This window comes from Lipotes vexillifer, unplaced genomic scaffold (assembly GCF_000442215.2).
Source record: "Lipotes vexillifer unplaced genomic scaffold, Lipotes_vexillifer_v1.1 scaffold913, whole genome shotgun sequence".
Lineage (NCBI taxonomy): Eukaryota > Metazoa > Chordata > Mammalia > Artiodactyla > Lipotidae > Lipotes > Lipotes vexillifer.
This window is the reverse complement of record NW_006798474.1, coordinates 616,325-631,842: the sequence shown is the minus strand read 5'-3', so window position 1 is coordinate 631,842 and position 15,518 is coordinate 616,325. Positions and strand designations below refer to the sequence as shown.

The window sequence follows — 15,518 nt, the reverse complement described above, 5'->3', positions numbered from 1 at the left end:
GCTGAGGATACAAAGCTCCTTGACTGATTAGTCTCATTGTTTCTAAACACCAGTCACCTGCTCACTGTTGCCAGTGCAGGGCTTCACACGGAGGCAGGGGCAACTGAGGACACTGCATAGTTTCCTTGAGTACTAGGCAGGTATTCAACTCCAGACTGGAAAAAGTTTGGAATAAAACCACAGTTGGTAGCTGAGTAAGGAACATGATTTTCATTAAAACAAACAAAAAACCCCATTTCTTTGTACTTAAGTTTTCCATAAAAGATAACTGTCCTTCAAGAACTGCCTCGCTAAGTTTTTCTTGTCGTCTCTAAATGGTATTTTCAGCTCTGTCTGGGGAGCTATTTTCTGTTGTTCCCTAATACTGGACTAAGCTAACTTTCCATTACAACAGAAAATTTCAAAAGCAGACAATGCTTTTATTGACCCCAGACATTGTGCACCACCCATACTTGCTGAGAATAAAACATCTTAGTGAGGCATTTATTACATTAGTCTGAAAACATTTCTTCACTTACATGAAATCTTACGGACCGAAGTGACAGTCAACTGCAAGCAATAAATGCTTAATGACTTATTTAGATAGCCTGAACTTTGAAGCGACTTTTCTCCTCCCAAATACTTTAAGCCAACTGAAATGAAAACTTCTTTTTAAAACATTTAATCATAGTGAGAGTCCATGTTAAAGCATAACTAGTCTTTCAATTAAGTTTTATCACTGGCACAAAAAGGTACCCTAAGAAAATGTTTTCACTAAAAAATAACAAACTAACAAGAATGCTATTTAACTAACTAATCCTAAGTATTATTTAAGAGTAATAAGTCAAATCTCCCTTAATAAAGCTTTGGTATTAAGAGTAGCCTACTATATGAGTGCCTACACCATGGACCAGGCACTGTTCTAATGCTTTGCATACAAAATCTCTAGTCCTTATAATAACCCTAAAAGGAACACAAATCTGTTAAATGACTAAGCAAGACCATACAGTTAGTGGCAGCACCAGAATCAGAACACAGGTCTACCTACTCTTGCTATGACTGAGCCTCTTCCTCTACATCTCCTAAATGTCACTCTGAGTTGAAGAGCGGAAAGAAACGGGAGGCCACCATGATGCCACATCCCTGTGCTTTAACCAGTATGTTTTCTTTATATACTGGACCATCTATTTCAGATTTTATTTGAAGCAAGTTTTGGCTTGCTTCAGTATGTATTTCATTTTCTATTTATTACCCTCTTTCATTCATGGCAGACAGGCTCTAGAGGTCCTGAGAATGTCTGAAACAAAGAATGCTATAAAACACCTTAGTAACTCTCGAAAATGCTAAGTGGACCCTGAATCAAAACTTCAAGTTTCAGAGAAATTACAGCCACTAATGATCTACAAAACCAACCAACCAACCAACAAACAAACCCCACACCTTAGTAACTCTCAACCTTGGATCAAACTACAATATGTTGGAAAAGGTATTACTGAAAAGAGCTTGAAAGGGCAGCCTAAAAGGCAAAGGGTACAAAACATGGGTCATGTCCCTGTAAAGGGGACATGTTTCATAACATTGTGAATCAAGGGGCTGGTTCACAATACTGGTTATGATGTTCAAAGCTGTGAATCAAAGAGAGATGCATTATTATATATTTGTTTGTTGCTATTGCTTTTCTGATTAGAAGATACAGAGTCACTTTAGGTAACTTCCATTTAACTTAATATTTATTTTCATTTTATATCCAGGTCACATTTTCTACATTAAAATATAATCATGCTGACTCCCCCCACCCCCTACACCCTCAGAGAAAAAAAGTGAAGAACTTTACACAACTTGAAAGAAAGATGGAATGTACAGAGAAGTTGCTATTGCACCCAAGTAACAAAGAACACAGAGAGACCAAACAGTAGACATGTCAGAAGTGCATAGAAGACAGCTCAGGGCTCGCAGCAGGAAGGAGGAGGAATTAAAAGACTAAAGCTTTTAAATGCTATCACTTGTGCCACAAGATTACCCTGAAAAGGCAGATAGGTCAGAAAGCAGGACCAAATAGGGGATTTTCCAAAGGCTGCTATCTAACAGAGTTTAAAATATCCATAGATTATATATATTAAAAAAATTCCATACACAGAAGAGCTTTCTCTTCCCCACCTTGCCTTTAGCATCTGGTAAACACTTTAGAAACTTAAAACCACTGTTAGCATGTCCAAATGTAGAACCAATATAGGTTTTTCTTTCTTAAAAAATTGTATCCCAATTCTTTCCAACCAACAATCCTATTAATTATTTTAATTATGATTCTTCTGCAGGGAAACCCAGTAAGGATCATCAAGACAGGGCATCTCACTACTATCAGATCAATGCCAGTTGGGCAAAACCTGCATGATTCTGTGTTACTCAGAGGGAGGGAGAACAGTAAGAAACAGGAGTTGAAACTTATCCTCACCAAAGAGGAAAAGGAAACTCCTTTTCTAACCTATTCATTAAACAGGAAACAGCAGGTGGACAGTAAAAACCATCTGCTTAGAGCAGCAGCACAGATCCAGAGGCACACCAAAATCTAAAAACAAGTGCTCAGGAAAGCATCTTGGCTCTGAGAGGAAGCGTCTTTCAGACCCTATCTTGTCTCTAGTTTGGAGATCAAAGCATTATAACTTCAGATAGTGATACTCTTGAGGGGGTGGACAGGGAAGGTCTGAGAGACACAAATAATGAGGACACTAGGCAGCTAACTACACCACTATGTACAAATACACACATCAGTAAGAAAACTTCACCTCCAACCCTCAGCTGCTTTAAACAAAGCATTGAAGTTCCAGGTTTTCTGAACAGGGGATATTTTAAAGGCTGTTAGCATTTTAAAACATTGCAACACTGGCACAATATGTTACCTATTCCTTGTTTTTAATTACAGGGTAACACAGTAAACTCCAACACAAAGGTGGGGCTGGGGGAGTGCAAAAGGAATAAAGAAAACAGAACCAGTATTTCACAAGAGCATCGAGCCAGCGATGAATTAGCAGCTAATGCTTTGCAGAGTCTCGAGGGTAGAATTCGCTCAAAGTGCTCTGAGGGATTCTCTTCAGCATTTCTTTGGGGAAGATTCGGAGCAGTTGCCAGCCAATGTCCAAAGTCTCATAGACAGTGCGGTTTTCGTAAGGACCTTACAAAAAATTGAGATTAGATGAATAAAGGTCAAGTACTTCCAACTTCTCAGGGTTATTCAAAATTTATTCTGTTATGGAACTAGCACTGTGAGCATGAAGTATAAAAAGAGACACAAAGCAGTTAGGTCTCCCAGGACTGGATGTGACTTAATGTGGAAATGAGGGTCCAGACAATAAGTACCCCTGGGAACCAGAGAAAAGGGAGAAAGCCCGCAGGCGAGACGTTCAGCAGCTCTGTGTGTATGTGTGTGTGCGTGTGTTGTGTGTGTTTAACAACAGGTGGGATCTAAACACACTCCACTGAATAACGGAAACTAGACCCAGAGTTTTGTCCAGAGAGTAGTGAGAAAAGCAGTTTCCCAGGAACACAGGCTGACCTGAAGGAGGCTAGTACAGATACTTAGAAGGCCTTAAATGCCAATTAAGCACCTGAATAGGTCCGTGTGAAAGTTTTCAAACTTGCTATTGCTATTATTATTCTTAATAGCAGAATCATTCTTATCCTGCAAATAAATCTCATTTTTTAACTAAGGAGTTAGAGTGCCTAGAGTTCTGCATCTCTTGTCTACCAGAACAATTTTTATCTTTTTAAGATATTAAGGTTCTGTATAATTTTTTTTTTAGAAAACCCAACTATGTTCTGGGGATTTTAATGTCACTTAAAAAATGTATCACATAAATAGAAAAGCGCACAAATCCTAAGTGTGTAGCTGATGCATTATTCCAAAATAAACACATCGTTTGTAAGTATCACTGAGGTCAAAAATAGAGTTTACCAGCATTAGCAGGGGTGGCAGGGAAGAGACCAAACATAACAGCTTGAAAGCCCTATACATGCTATGTAATAAAAACCATTATAGACTTTTTAACAGAAGGACAATCAATAAAATTAATACTAAATTTACCCTGGCAATGGCATATAGAAAGTCAGGGAGACTGGTGAAGATGCTGGCACTAACGGCCAAGGATGATGGGACAAAGGTCTGGAGTAGGTTTTGGGACACACAGAGTGGTCAGAGATAAGCAGCTTCAACATCACCCAGAACTTGTCAAAATACAGGCTCTCTGGCCCCACCCAGAACTACCGAATCAGAATCTGCATTTCAACAAGATCCCTGGTAGATTCAAAAGCATATTCAAGTTTGAGAAACACTGGCCTAAGTTTTTTTAATAGGACTGAAAAGAGAACAGGATAAGCAAGATGTTTTAAAGGAGAACAATGCAAATTAGCAAATATTTGATGACTGGAGAATAAATGAAGAGGGTTAAGAATGCCCAATTCCTGAGCTTGGGCTAACTAGGGTAATGGTCATGCCAGAGGTAGACAGAAATTGAAAAGGGAATTGCTAGGCAGGTGGTCAGTTGGGAAAATACTTTGGTTCTCACCACGCTGAGCCAGAGAGGATGGTGGCGTAAACAAAGGCTTCCTAGCTCGAGATGCGGGACTAGAGCTTCAGAAAGAGGGGAAAGGCTCATACATAGGAAGTTAGTCATCAGCACAGGGGAAAAGCAGCACAGAAAGAACAGGTAATTAAGCCTTTAGGAACACTAACAATTAAGAAGCAGGAAGATGAGAAATCAGGAGGATGAAAACAGATGGACAGGAAAAGTCCAAAGCCCCCAAAGGCAGAGGAGAGCATTGCAGAGAGGATAAGAGGGAGGAGAAGTGGCAGTGGAGGCAGGAGAGCAGAAGGCTGGTTGTAAGGAAGAGAAAACACAAGACAGGAACTAAGTAAATGGATAAAGAAATTGAAGGTACAGGGGAAGGAACCAGAGGGCTAAGAACAAAGACATGGCAGGCGGCTGGAAGAACCTCTTCGCTAATCAGAAGGAAAACTGTATGGAGACCAATGTAAATTCTCTCAGACTAGGAAAGAAGTCCTCCTCAAAACTACATATGATGCTGTTTCTATTCATAGGAAAATAGTAATCTTACCCTGAGCAATGAAGTTCCTCTCAAACTTCTGCAGAAATTCCAAGTAAAGCAGATCATCTGAGGTAAGGGCTTCTTCTCCAACCACAGCTTTCATGGCCTGCACATCCTTACCAATAGCATAGCATGCATACTAAAGAGAAAAAAAGGTTTACATGAACAGAGATAAGGTTTTATAAATGGTAACGGTACTCTGGGCTATGTAAGTGTATTGCTGTAGCTATCTTCACAGTATTTCACATGATTCCCAAACATAATTCACATAAAGTTCACATGCAAGTACTGGAAAGACTTTATTATACAGTAGTCGCACTAAGAAAGGAGTCTTCAGGCATGCAATACATAGACATTACTAACACTCTACAAAAAATACACTCCCTCAATATATCAATGAGCTTACATTTTGTAGAGCATTTAAAAATCACAACTTACACAATAGGAGAAATCCATCTCTAAATTCTATTCAAAAAAAAATATCTGTTATCACTAGGTTTATTTATCATTTTTACTTTAAGGTCAAATGTGTTTTTCTTTAATGATGCTTGGTATACAATCTCAGGACAATAGAAACCAAGGATTTCATAGAATATATATAGCTGTATCCCTTAGAGTTCTGGTGATTGCCTAATATGTTAAACAAAAAATTAGTTAGAATAGTCTTTCAGAAATACTCTATAATTAAGGTTACTAATAAAAACTTAATCGTCTTATGCCTTTTTAATTTAAAAACTACCTCATACAGCATTAGAGGTGGGTTTCAAGCATGTGATTTTTAATCTTTGTCATGAGCAGTTATCCTTATGAAAAAGGCTCTAATGAATGTTTCTGTATTCCACTATTCTATATTATATATTCTATATTAAGATTCTACTTTGATGGGGGGAGAAGAAAAGTGATATGGAAGAAAGACAAGAGGTATAAGACAGCAGAATGAACTGAGAAAGTATTCATTTCTTTAAACACCATCCTGGAGAAAACATACGTACCAGCTGGTTAGATACATCGGCATGATCTTTTCTGGTCATACCTTCTCCAATAGCAGACTTCATTAACCGCGACAATGAGGGCAGCACATTAATAGGTGGGTAAATCTTGGGTAAAAGGGGAAGGGGGAAGATATTATATTTAAGTACAAAATTCAAGCTTTACTGGTAGTAAAGGAGGATTTTGAAACTCATTTTTATTGCTTAAATTGAATAACACTGCTACATTTGTTTCCTAGATGATTCCTAATATCTTTTCCTGATAAGAAAAGGAAATAAGAAACATTTTACAGGTTAAGATTTCTTTTGAGAATCAAATCCAAAAAGTAAAATCTACAAAATAGTACAAGATTATATTAAAAAACTGAATTTTCAACATCTGCCTATCATATCAAATCCAAATGGGCTTCTGAACTCTGACTCATAAAATCACACATAAAAAGATTAACAATAATTTCACCTAAAAGCTGATATCAGAAGCTGGCATCTATTAAAGAACCAATAAAAATTCTGTTTTTGATTATTCAGTCATAAAAAAGAATGAAATCTTGCTGTTTGCAACACCATGGATGGACCTTTAGGGCACTATGCTAAGTGAAATAAGTCAGACAGAAAAAGATAAATACCATATAATCTCACATATATGGGACCTTAAAAAACAAAAAAATGTCAGGCTCACAGATAGAGAATAGACTGGTGGCTGCCTGAGGCAGGGGATGAGGAGTGAGCAAAATGGGTGAGGGAGGTTAAAAGGTACAAACTTCCAGTTATAAAATGAGTTAAGTCATGGGGTTGGAACTTTCAGCATGGTGACTATGTAAGTTAATAATACTGTATCACATATTTAAAGGTAGCTAGAAGAGTGGCTCTTCAAAATTCTCATCACAAGAAAAAAAAATGTGTAACTATGTGATGTTAAGTGGACTTATTGGGGTGATCATTCTGCAACATATACAAATATCAAATCATGACATTGTACACCTGCGACTAATGTAATGTTACGTCAATTATACCTCAATTTAAAAAATTTTAACAATAAAAGACAAAGAAAAAACTCTGAAAAATCTGTTCTTGTATTAATAACAAAAGTAGATTATACCGTTATGGAACAGAAGGCCCAAAAAAGTTCTTTGAACCACTCCAATTTAAGGCATAATAGAGAAAGTGGAAATTTAATTCTTAATTCTGGCACTCTTTCCCACACCAGGATTTTAGTATTACAGAAATGACAATTTTATAGCCATATTAAAAACAATGCAATTTGATATTTTCTAAATAAATAATTCCTAAGAGCAAAGTCAGAGTCACTGAAGAATAACTGAAGAATAGATCTGTAGGCTTATAGCATCGTTCAACTGTCAAATACCTGTCTGTTGTGTAGCTGTCTGTCCACATAGATCTGCCCCTCTGTAATATATCCAGTCAAGTCAGGGATGGGGTGAGTGATATCTACCAGAGAAAGATACCTGATGTTAAGTTAAAGTGTCCATCTCATATAAACAAAACCACAGGAAGTCAAGCTGCACTACTTAAAACAGCGCTATATAAAATAGTTTGCTGTGATGATGGAAAAGTTCTTTATCTGTGCTGTCCAATATGGCAACCACTGGTCAAATGTGGCTACTGAACATGTGAAATGCGGCTAAATGCGACTGAAAAACTTTATTTCAAACTTTATCTGATTTTAATAAACTTTAGAATTTAAACAGCCAAATGTGGCTAGAGGTTACCATATTGGCTAGTCTAATTTATCTGGCTGCAGCACAGTTAGACATGTGTTGACACAAGTTAAATTAGCTATATTCATAAAAAGTACTATTCTCCTAGTTATACTCTCTCTCCCCCAAATATAAATAAAGTTCCATTTTAAACACAAAGTTCATTTGCAGAGATTTGCCAATTTGATGTATAGTGAGAGAACATTCTTAGTCCATAAGCTATCCCAGAGGGATACACAACATTTCAACATGGAAAATACGGAGAGGCTAAACAAGTTAAGCAACACTACACAGGCAGCACCAAGCAGGTCCTACAGAGCAAGACACCTCTAAGTCTGTTAAATTACAGAGAGTAATTTTGTAGCTGCTTCCTTGGAACAAATCATTTTCACATCAGAGGTAGAATTCAGACTGCCTGGGTTCTAAAGCCGCCACTTCCTAACTGTGACACTTTACCTCTCTGTGCCTCACACGAGAGCATCTAAAAAGTCACTATGAAGATCAAATGAGTCAAAACTTACAAAACACTTAGAACAGTGCTCAGTTATAATGAGTTATTACTGTTTCTGAAAGTATTTTGAAAAAGTGTTTTTAAAAGACTGAGATAAAGACAAAAAGACACTAACATAAGGGGAATGCTGAAAGTCTCACCCGGGGGCTGCTGGGCATACATCCAGGCAGGCACTGCACTATGCACTTACACACACATGATAAAACCAAGTAATTTTTAGCAAGTCTTTGATGATCGTTCTATCTCTAGAGTCTCGTGGCATTTACTATCTGTGCTCTATATCTGGCACTTAAGCTACCTTAAATTACTGATGCACATACATTTAAAAAATATCCACCTAGAATGAGTAGCTTACATTAAGTAGAGCCCATAAATTTTTTAAAAATTCATTTCATCTAGACCAGTGTCCTGCAAACAGTAGACACTAAATACTAGCTAATAAATACAAACTACAAGAAAATTTTTCTACAAAAGAATAATAATTATGGGTAGTTTTGAAATGAAAAATTTTATTAGAAACAAATCACTAGGTAAGGTAAACTTCTGGAGGATAAACTCTCAAAAGAATTTTAACTCAAAAAGATAGATGGTCTTCTCTCTTAAAATCAAAGTCCTTACAACGATTAGGGATGCTATAATCCAAAGACCCAAAACTTACCATCATTAGGCATGGTGAGAATAGGAATTTGAGTAATAGAGCCATTTCTACCTTCCACTCTACCAGCGCGTTCATATATTGTGGCTAAATCTGTATACATGTAACCTGGGAAACCTCGTCGACCAGGAACCTCTTCCCTGGCTGCTGAAACCTGACAGTGAGTCAAGGAGAACAGTATCACATACCAGAAAATGAAAATTAAAGCTTGGTTAGAACACATTTGTTTGAACATGCCAAATTACAAAGCTGAAATATCTTGTTCGTTTTAAATATCACCTCTAGAAATGATTAAGAAAAATCTAGCAACATAAATTCAGATTATTCTGCAACAAAAATGTTGACAATTGGGGACCACAAGTTTTCTGCTAAAATCATACTGCCATAACACAAATCTTCAAATAGCTTGCTAGAAGAAAATCTGCTTGCAATTTTATAAATCAAAGGTAGTACATTTTAAAACTAAGAGAACATTCTCAGTTCACAAGATTTACTTCATGTTATGGATCTTACCAGATTTACATAAGCTAATCCTGAAAAGATCAAAAGGGAAGGAAATACATGTATCAGAAATCATCTGATGCATTTTACATACATTATTTAATTTAATCCTCACAACAACCCTATGAGCAAGTTAATGTTATTAACCCCAACTTACAACCGGAATCAAGGGCCAGATAATTTCCCTGGATCACCGCACAAGATAAGAATAGTAATAAATGGTCTTTCTCTTAGAGACATGCACACTAGAATATATGCATACATTTTAATCTACAGCCAACAAGAACTGTAAATCATTAAGCCCAACTTCTAACTGCTACTTTGGTTCCTCCAAGAGTATGCTCCAGCAGTGCTACTCAAAGTGTGGCCTGCAGACCAGCTTTTATCAATTTATAAGGAGATAATGTAGAAAGCAAGATAAACATATAGAAACCTTTAGTGGTAATTTGATAGAATAATTGTCTGTCGAAATACTACTAATAAAAGGGTTTGTAAATTTTTTTTTTTTAATTTTCACTTTCCTAATATTTATTTTTACTGCCTTTTAGAAAAATATTTGTGATGGATGGGAGAAAAGAAGTCCTTCAATGAAAAAGCACTGTAGCTGAGTGAGATACGATGATGGATCTTAGGGAATCTTAGACTAGATATTTATATAGCCTGTCTCTTCAGAAGTCTTCTTCCATTTTTTGCACACTTAAAAGAGCAAGTAACTCAAAATTTCAGTAACTTGCATTAGAACAAACACCCCACACTTCTGGATGGTAACTGCTAGAATCTTACATTGTTTCTAAATAATCACTGAGTTTTCTGAAGGAAAAAAAAGTTCTGAAGAGGGTTCTGCCAGAGTATAGTATTCACTCATGTAAATAAATAAAAATTTACATCATTAAAAATGAAATTCTTGAAAAGGGCTGAAAACTGACAGTCTGGACAGAGACGGAACTACCTGGGAGAGTAACTGATTAAATAGCTTGCATCATTTACTCTAAGAATCCAGTCTTAATCAATGGAGACAGTGAGAGTATGATAAATAGGCTAATAATTTAAATCTCATCCTCTAATCATTTCAATTAGGTTGACAAAAGTAATATTTTCTTTTCTGATTAATTAAGGTATTCTACTAATATATGAGCAATGCATTTTAAAAAACATGATTTAAAAAAAAAAAGAAAACTTGCAGAGGGACAAGATAACCCTGACAAGATAATCCATTTTAATTAAGAAAAAAATTACCTCTCGAAGTGCTTCAGCATAAGAACTCATGTCTGTTAGGATAACCAATACATGTTTCTCACACTGATAGGCCAGGAACTCGGCCGTGGTTAGAGCCAAGCGAGGAGTGATAATTCGCTCAATACTGAAATGAAACATTAAGTCCTAAGTCACTCAAACAAAAAGGCCAAAAACAAAACAAAATGATTCCAGAAACAATAGTACAGTCTCCCTTTTAAAGTTTCACATAAATTGAGGAAGGTTAAGCAATTTACTTTAAAAGTTCTTAAGTAAGGCAGAGTTCTTTTATGTATTTACGTAGTAAGAATTACTTAGTGCTACACAGCTAAATTGATTTATTTTATAAATACCCCATAATTTGTCAGAACTATATAGTTCTCAAAACTGAGCAAGAAAGGAAGAGAGAGAGAAGGAGAAAGGGAGGAAAGAAGTAGGGGCCAGATTTTGCAGGTAAGAGGAAAAGGTAATTTATTGAGTATGGATGGTGTGCTAGGTAACTTATACTATTATCTCATTTAATATGTACAACAACTCTGTGAGACAAGTATTATTTATCACATTTTATGAAAGAAGACACTGAGCTTCAGCGCCTAAGTGACTTACCCAAAACCAAGTAACTTGCAAGAAGCAGAGCTGGAATTTAAATACGGTTATCTCATACCTAGGCCTGTGTTAGCTTTCACTGTAATGTTCTACCTCCTTAGTATAACGTGACATTTTTGACCAGAAGCCTGCATGAACAGGGGGAAAATAGCTCTATTTTTTTGTTTACTTACGTTGGGTCGTTAGCCAAGTTCAAAAAGAGGCAGACGTTGTCCATTGAGCCATTTTCTTCGAAGTCCGATTTGAAGAACCGGGCAGTCTCCATGTTTACCTAAATGACAATTACTTCATCAGTGCTGGGAGAAGAAAAATGCTCAATATTTCTTTCTTTCTCCCCCCCCCCAATATTTATTTCTGATGAAGGCCAAGCTATAGATCTGCACTGCTCCTTCTTTTAAAGGTTCAAGTACCCCTAAAATGTTCACAAAAGCCAACAGAGTAAACAGCTTGCTTTGGGCACAAAGGGAATTATTCTTACATTCCACAGTCAAATGCTAAATACTAGTCCATGGTTTGCCCAAAATGCCAAGCTGCAACTTCTCCACCTAGAGATAAACTGAATAATGTATGTGCAGTTTTCTACATTGTTCTAATAACACAAGCAATTTTACATTTCATACTAAAACAGAAAAAGATAATACTTACACCCATAGCAGCAAATACAATCGCAAAATTTTCCTCACTGTAGTCCACTACATCTTTGGATTTTTTTACCAAACCAGCCTGGCGACAGATCTGAGCTGCAATCTGATGAGGAGTACAAAAGAACTAAGTTAAAATCTAAAATAATACTTCTACAACAAAATAACTTTTACCCTAAACTTTGGGGAACTGTAATCATAAATGAAACTGGGTTGTCTTAAAGGGCTTTACTCAATAAAACTATTTTGTAATTTTTGCAGATTCCTAAGAGTAAGCAAGAAGTCAGATATGTGTGGATAAAGAGTCAATGTAATTGGATTATATAAACAGTAACATTGGGTATTTACCTTGAAAATCCTATATTTGGTTTCTCACTAAGAGTGAAGCACTCAGAAATTCTTTCTTCTTGAATTTCATACCAAACAGATTCTAGTTCTCACCTCATTGTGCGGTAAGCCAGCAGCAGAGAAGATAGGAATTTTCTGCCCCCTAGCAATACTGTTCATGCCATCTATGGCCGAAATGCCAGTCTGAATCATCTCCTCTGGATAGATCCGACACTGAGGATTGATTGGCTGGCCTAATGCATTTCCAAAAGGGGAAATTTTAGTATGTCTCTACATTAAGGCTACAACCATACAAAGCATATAAAGCATTTCTTTCTACTCTTAAAAAATGTTATTTTTGAAATCTGAAACTGTTTAAATATTTTTTTCCATTAATCTTTTGTAGATTCACAAATTATATGGTAGTAAAGTGAAACGTAAGGTACAGCAAATAAGAGAGAAATCCTAATTTCAAAGCTATTATGGCTTTTACATTTCAGATATATCCTGGTGATATTTTACAATAAATAAAATATAAAATTTTAAGATAACCTCTAGGAAAAATAAATTTATTAAATAATAAACAAAAAATAATTAATCAAACATGGAATATGTTGGTTATCTATTTAAAGTATCATAAAAATCACCCTTTATCTGACAAAGGTATAAGATAGATAGATGCTATTTTCCCCAAAACACAGAAATCCATTTTCTGTCCCTACCCATGATATCAAGGAAGTCTTCAGCCAGTACAACAGGACCTCTGTCGATGGGTTTTCCTGATCCATTGAACACCCGACCTGTTAAAACAGTAACAAGACAGTACAGAGTGGACAATGACTCAAATATTCATAATCTTTAAAAAGACTTCATGGAAATACATTAAAAAGGAAACAGATCTCTGCTCAGAATGAATAATAATATCCGTTTACCAAGCATATCCTCAGACACTGGCGTTCGGAGAATATCCCCAGTAAACTCACAGGATGTCTTCTTGGCATCTATACCTGAAGTCCCTTCAAACACCTATCAAGAAAGAAAAGTAAACAGAAGGGCATAAGAAATTTAGATCATAAGTGCTTAAGATTTATTTGTCAGCCCTTATAAAGTAAAATACATCAATGTACATACTACTTTTAGTATTATGAATAAAGAAGTGTTCATGGTGGACAATGAACCAAACTGCCAACCTCTTAACCAGGGTCATGCCTGCAGGCCAAATCCATCAAGCAAGCTAAGAATGTTTTTTACATTTTTAAAGGGTTGTTTAAAAAAAAAAAAAAAGGAAAAAAAAAAGCGTAAGAACATGCATCAGAGACCTTAGGCAAAACCCCCACAAAGCCTAAAAAATTTACTATCTGGCCCCTTACAGAAATTCTGCTGACCTCTGCTCCAGATCTACTTTTTAGGGCAATATGTTATTTGAGAAAACTGGCACTTCCTATAATCAGTAACATTAAAAACTAGGCATTATCAGAGACAATTTAAAGAAGTAGACTCAGATCTTGTTTTGGTTTCAGCCCATAAGCTCTGAATTCTACTTTTCATCTCTCTCCTTCTATGAGACTATCTGTTTCATTTTATCCATTAAAAATTTTTTTTAAAAAAGCCACTTTACCAGTGGAGCTATTGGGCTAGAATGGATATCGGTGGCTGGCACTTAGCAAGAAAACATGAAAAAATACTTTTCTTCCCTCACAGCCAGTAAAGAGTCGGGTCCCTAGCTTAAGATTTTTCATGGTCGTGATGGTGCAAAAGCAATACACATTCGGCAGAAACCGTACTTGAAAACAATCACGTGAGATATGTAATATTTTATTATAAAGCAGGCTTTGTGTTATATGGTTTTGTGCAATTGTATGCCAATATAAGTGTTCTGAGCACCTTTAATGTAAGCTAAGCGAATCTATGATGTTCGGTAGGTTCTGTGTACTAAATGCATTTTCAACTTACAATATTTTCAGCTTATGATGGGTTTATCAAGATGGCACCCCACCTATAAGTTGATGAAGATCTGTATACTTATGTGATAATTACTAGAAAGAACTATTGGTGTTTCTTATGTTTGCTGTGATCAGAAAAATGTTCAACTGGCCAGGTTTTGAAAGTGATGCTTACCTGAACCACTGCTTTGGAACCACTAACTTCTAAAACTTGCCCACTCCTCTTCGTGCCATCAGGTAGTGTTAAGTGCACAATCTCAGCATATCTGGGAAACTAAATAGGAAAAAAATAAAGGCTCAATAACCAACATTTTAAAAGCTCCTCAAAATACTCTATATGCTCTATGTCTTTCACAGTATGTATGCACATGCAGGCCCTATACCTCCCCAAAGCACACAGGTATACATCCAGAGTTTAGAATATCCTCAGGTAATTTATGTCCTTAAAACACTTATCACTGGCACATATACTGGCAAACACCACATAAGGTACAGAGGGAAGGATCTTAAATCTATGAAACCACAGCAATTAAATTCTTTCCTTCTGTGTATATGTTTTTAAGCTTTGAGACTACAGAAAGTTAAAAAACTATGTTCCCACTACTCAGAAATGATGTTTGCTTCTGGGCTGTGTAATCACCTTGTGCTTTGGGAGGACAGGAATAAAATGCAACTAAACAATAAAATAATTACTATTATAATAAATAATGCTCAATCTAATTCTCCTAACCAGAAATGTATTCCTCTAATCCATTTTTAATATTTTAAATTGCATGTTTCCAAAAATATACTGTAGTGTTTCACTTACCTAAATGGTAACATACTAAATATATCATCCTGCAACTTGTTTTTTTCCCACTTGACCGTATGTTTTCGATCTGTCACAGTAGTATTTATCTTATTTTTTTAACATCATCTTTTGAAAAATGCATCACTACTTTGTGTGATGTGAAGGAAAACATCTGCCAATGCATCCGTGAATCAACACTGACTGTAGGACACTTGATTCTGGAGATGCTAATATGAATAAATGGGCATCTAGAATCAATGTTAGAACAGATTAGTTAAAATAAAATCAAGTGACACTACATTTTATTCAGCTGTTCTTCTACCACTGGTGTTCAAGGCTGTTCCAAATTTATACTACTACAAACATGTTGCAATGAACATTCTCACGTGTGGGCCCAAGTTTCCCTAAGGTATCTGGTTACCTAGTGGTGGGCTATAGGCTGTGTCCATTTTTATGTGAAATTACTCTGCAAAGGAACCTTTTACTTTACAAACTCCCTAGTAGTATAGATAAGTATCTTTTCCC

General features: G+C 36.1%; 1 protein-coding gene across 2 annotated transcripts in view; it reads right to left on the bottom strand.

The window, feature by feature from the left end:
• Window positions 1-1,687: 1,687 nt before the first annotated feature.
• The window catches only part of ATP6V1B2 (ATPase H+ transporting V1 subunit B2), a 23,491-nt gene continuing 9,660 nt past the window's right edge, over window positions 1,688-15,518 (bottom strand). Inside the window, exons 3-14 of one of the 2 annotated variants that reach the window (XM_007470578.1) lie at window positions 14,379-14,477; window positions 13,193-13,286; window positions 12,983-13,060; window positions 12,375-12,514; window positions 11,938-12,039; window positions 11,466-11,563; window positions 10,690-10,813; window positions 8,956-9,106; window positions 7,435-7,517; window positions 6,072-6,176; window positions 5,089-5,218; window positions 1,688-3,148 (exon numbers count right to left, since the gene is read on the bottom strand). In XM_007470578.1, coding sequence (XP_007470640.1) covers window positions 3,009-3,148; window positions 5,089-5,218; window positions 6,072-6,176; window positions 7,435-7,517; window positions 8,956-9,106; window positions 10,690-10,813; window positions 11,466-11,563; window positions 11,938-12,039; window positions 12,375-12,514; window positions 12,983-13,060; window positions 13,193-13,286; window positions 14,379-14,477 — 1,344 coding nt within the window. In that variant the 3' untranslated portion in view covers window positions 1,688-3,008. The remainder of the gene's footprint in view (window positions 3,149-5,088; window positions 5,219-6,071; window positions 6,177-7,434; window positions 7,518-8,955; window positions 9,107-10,689; window positions 10,814-11,465; window positions 11,564-11,937; window positions 12,040-12,374; window positions 12,515-12,982; window positions 13,061-13,192; window positions 13,287-14,378; window positions 14,478-15,518) is intronic. The other variant, XM_007470579.1, reaches the window with a different exon arrangement.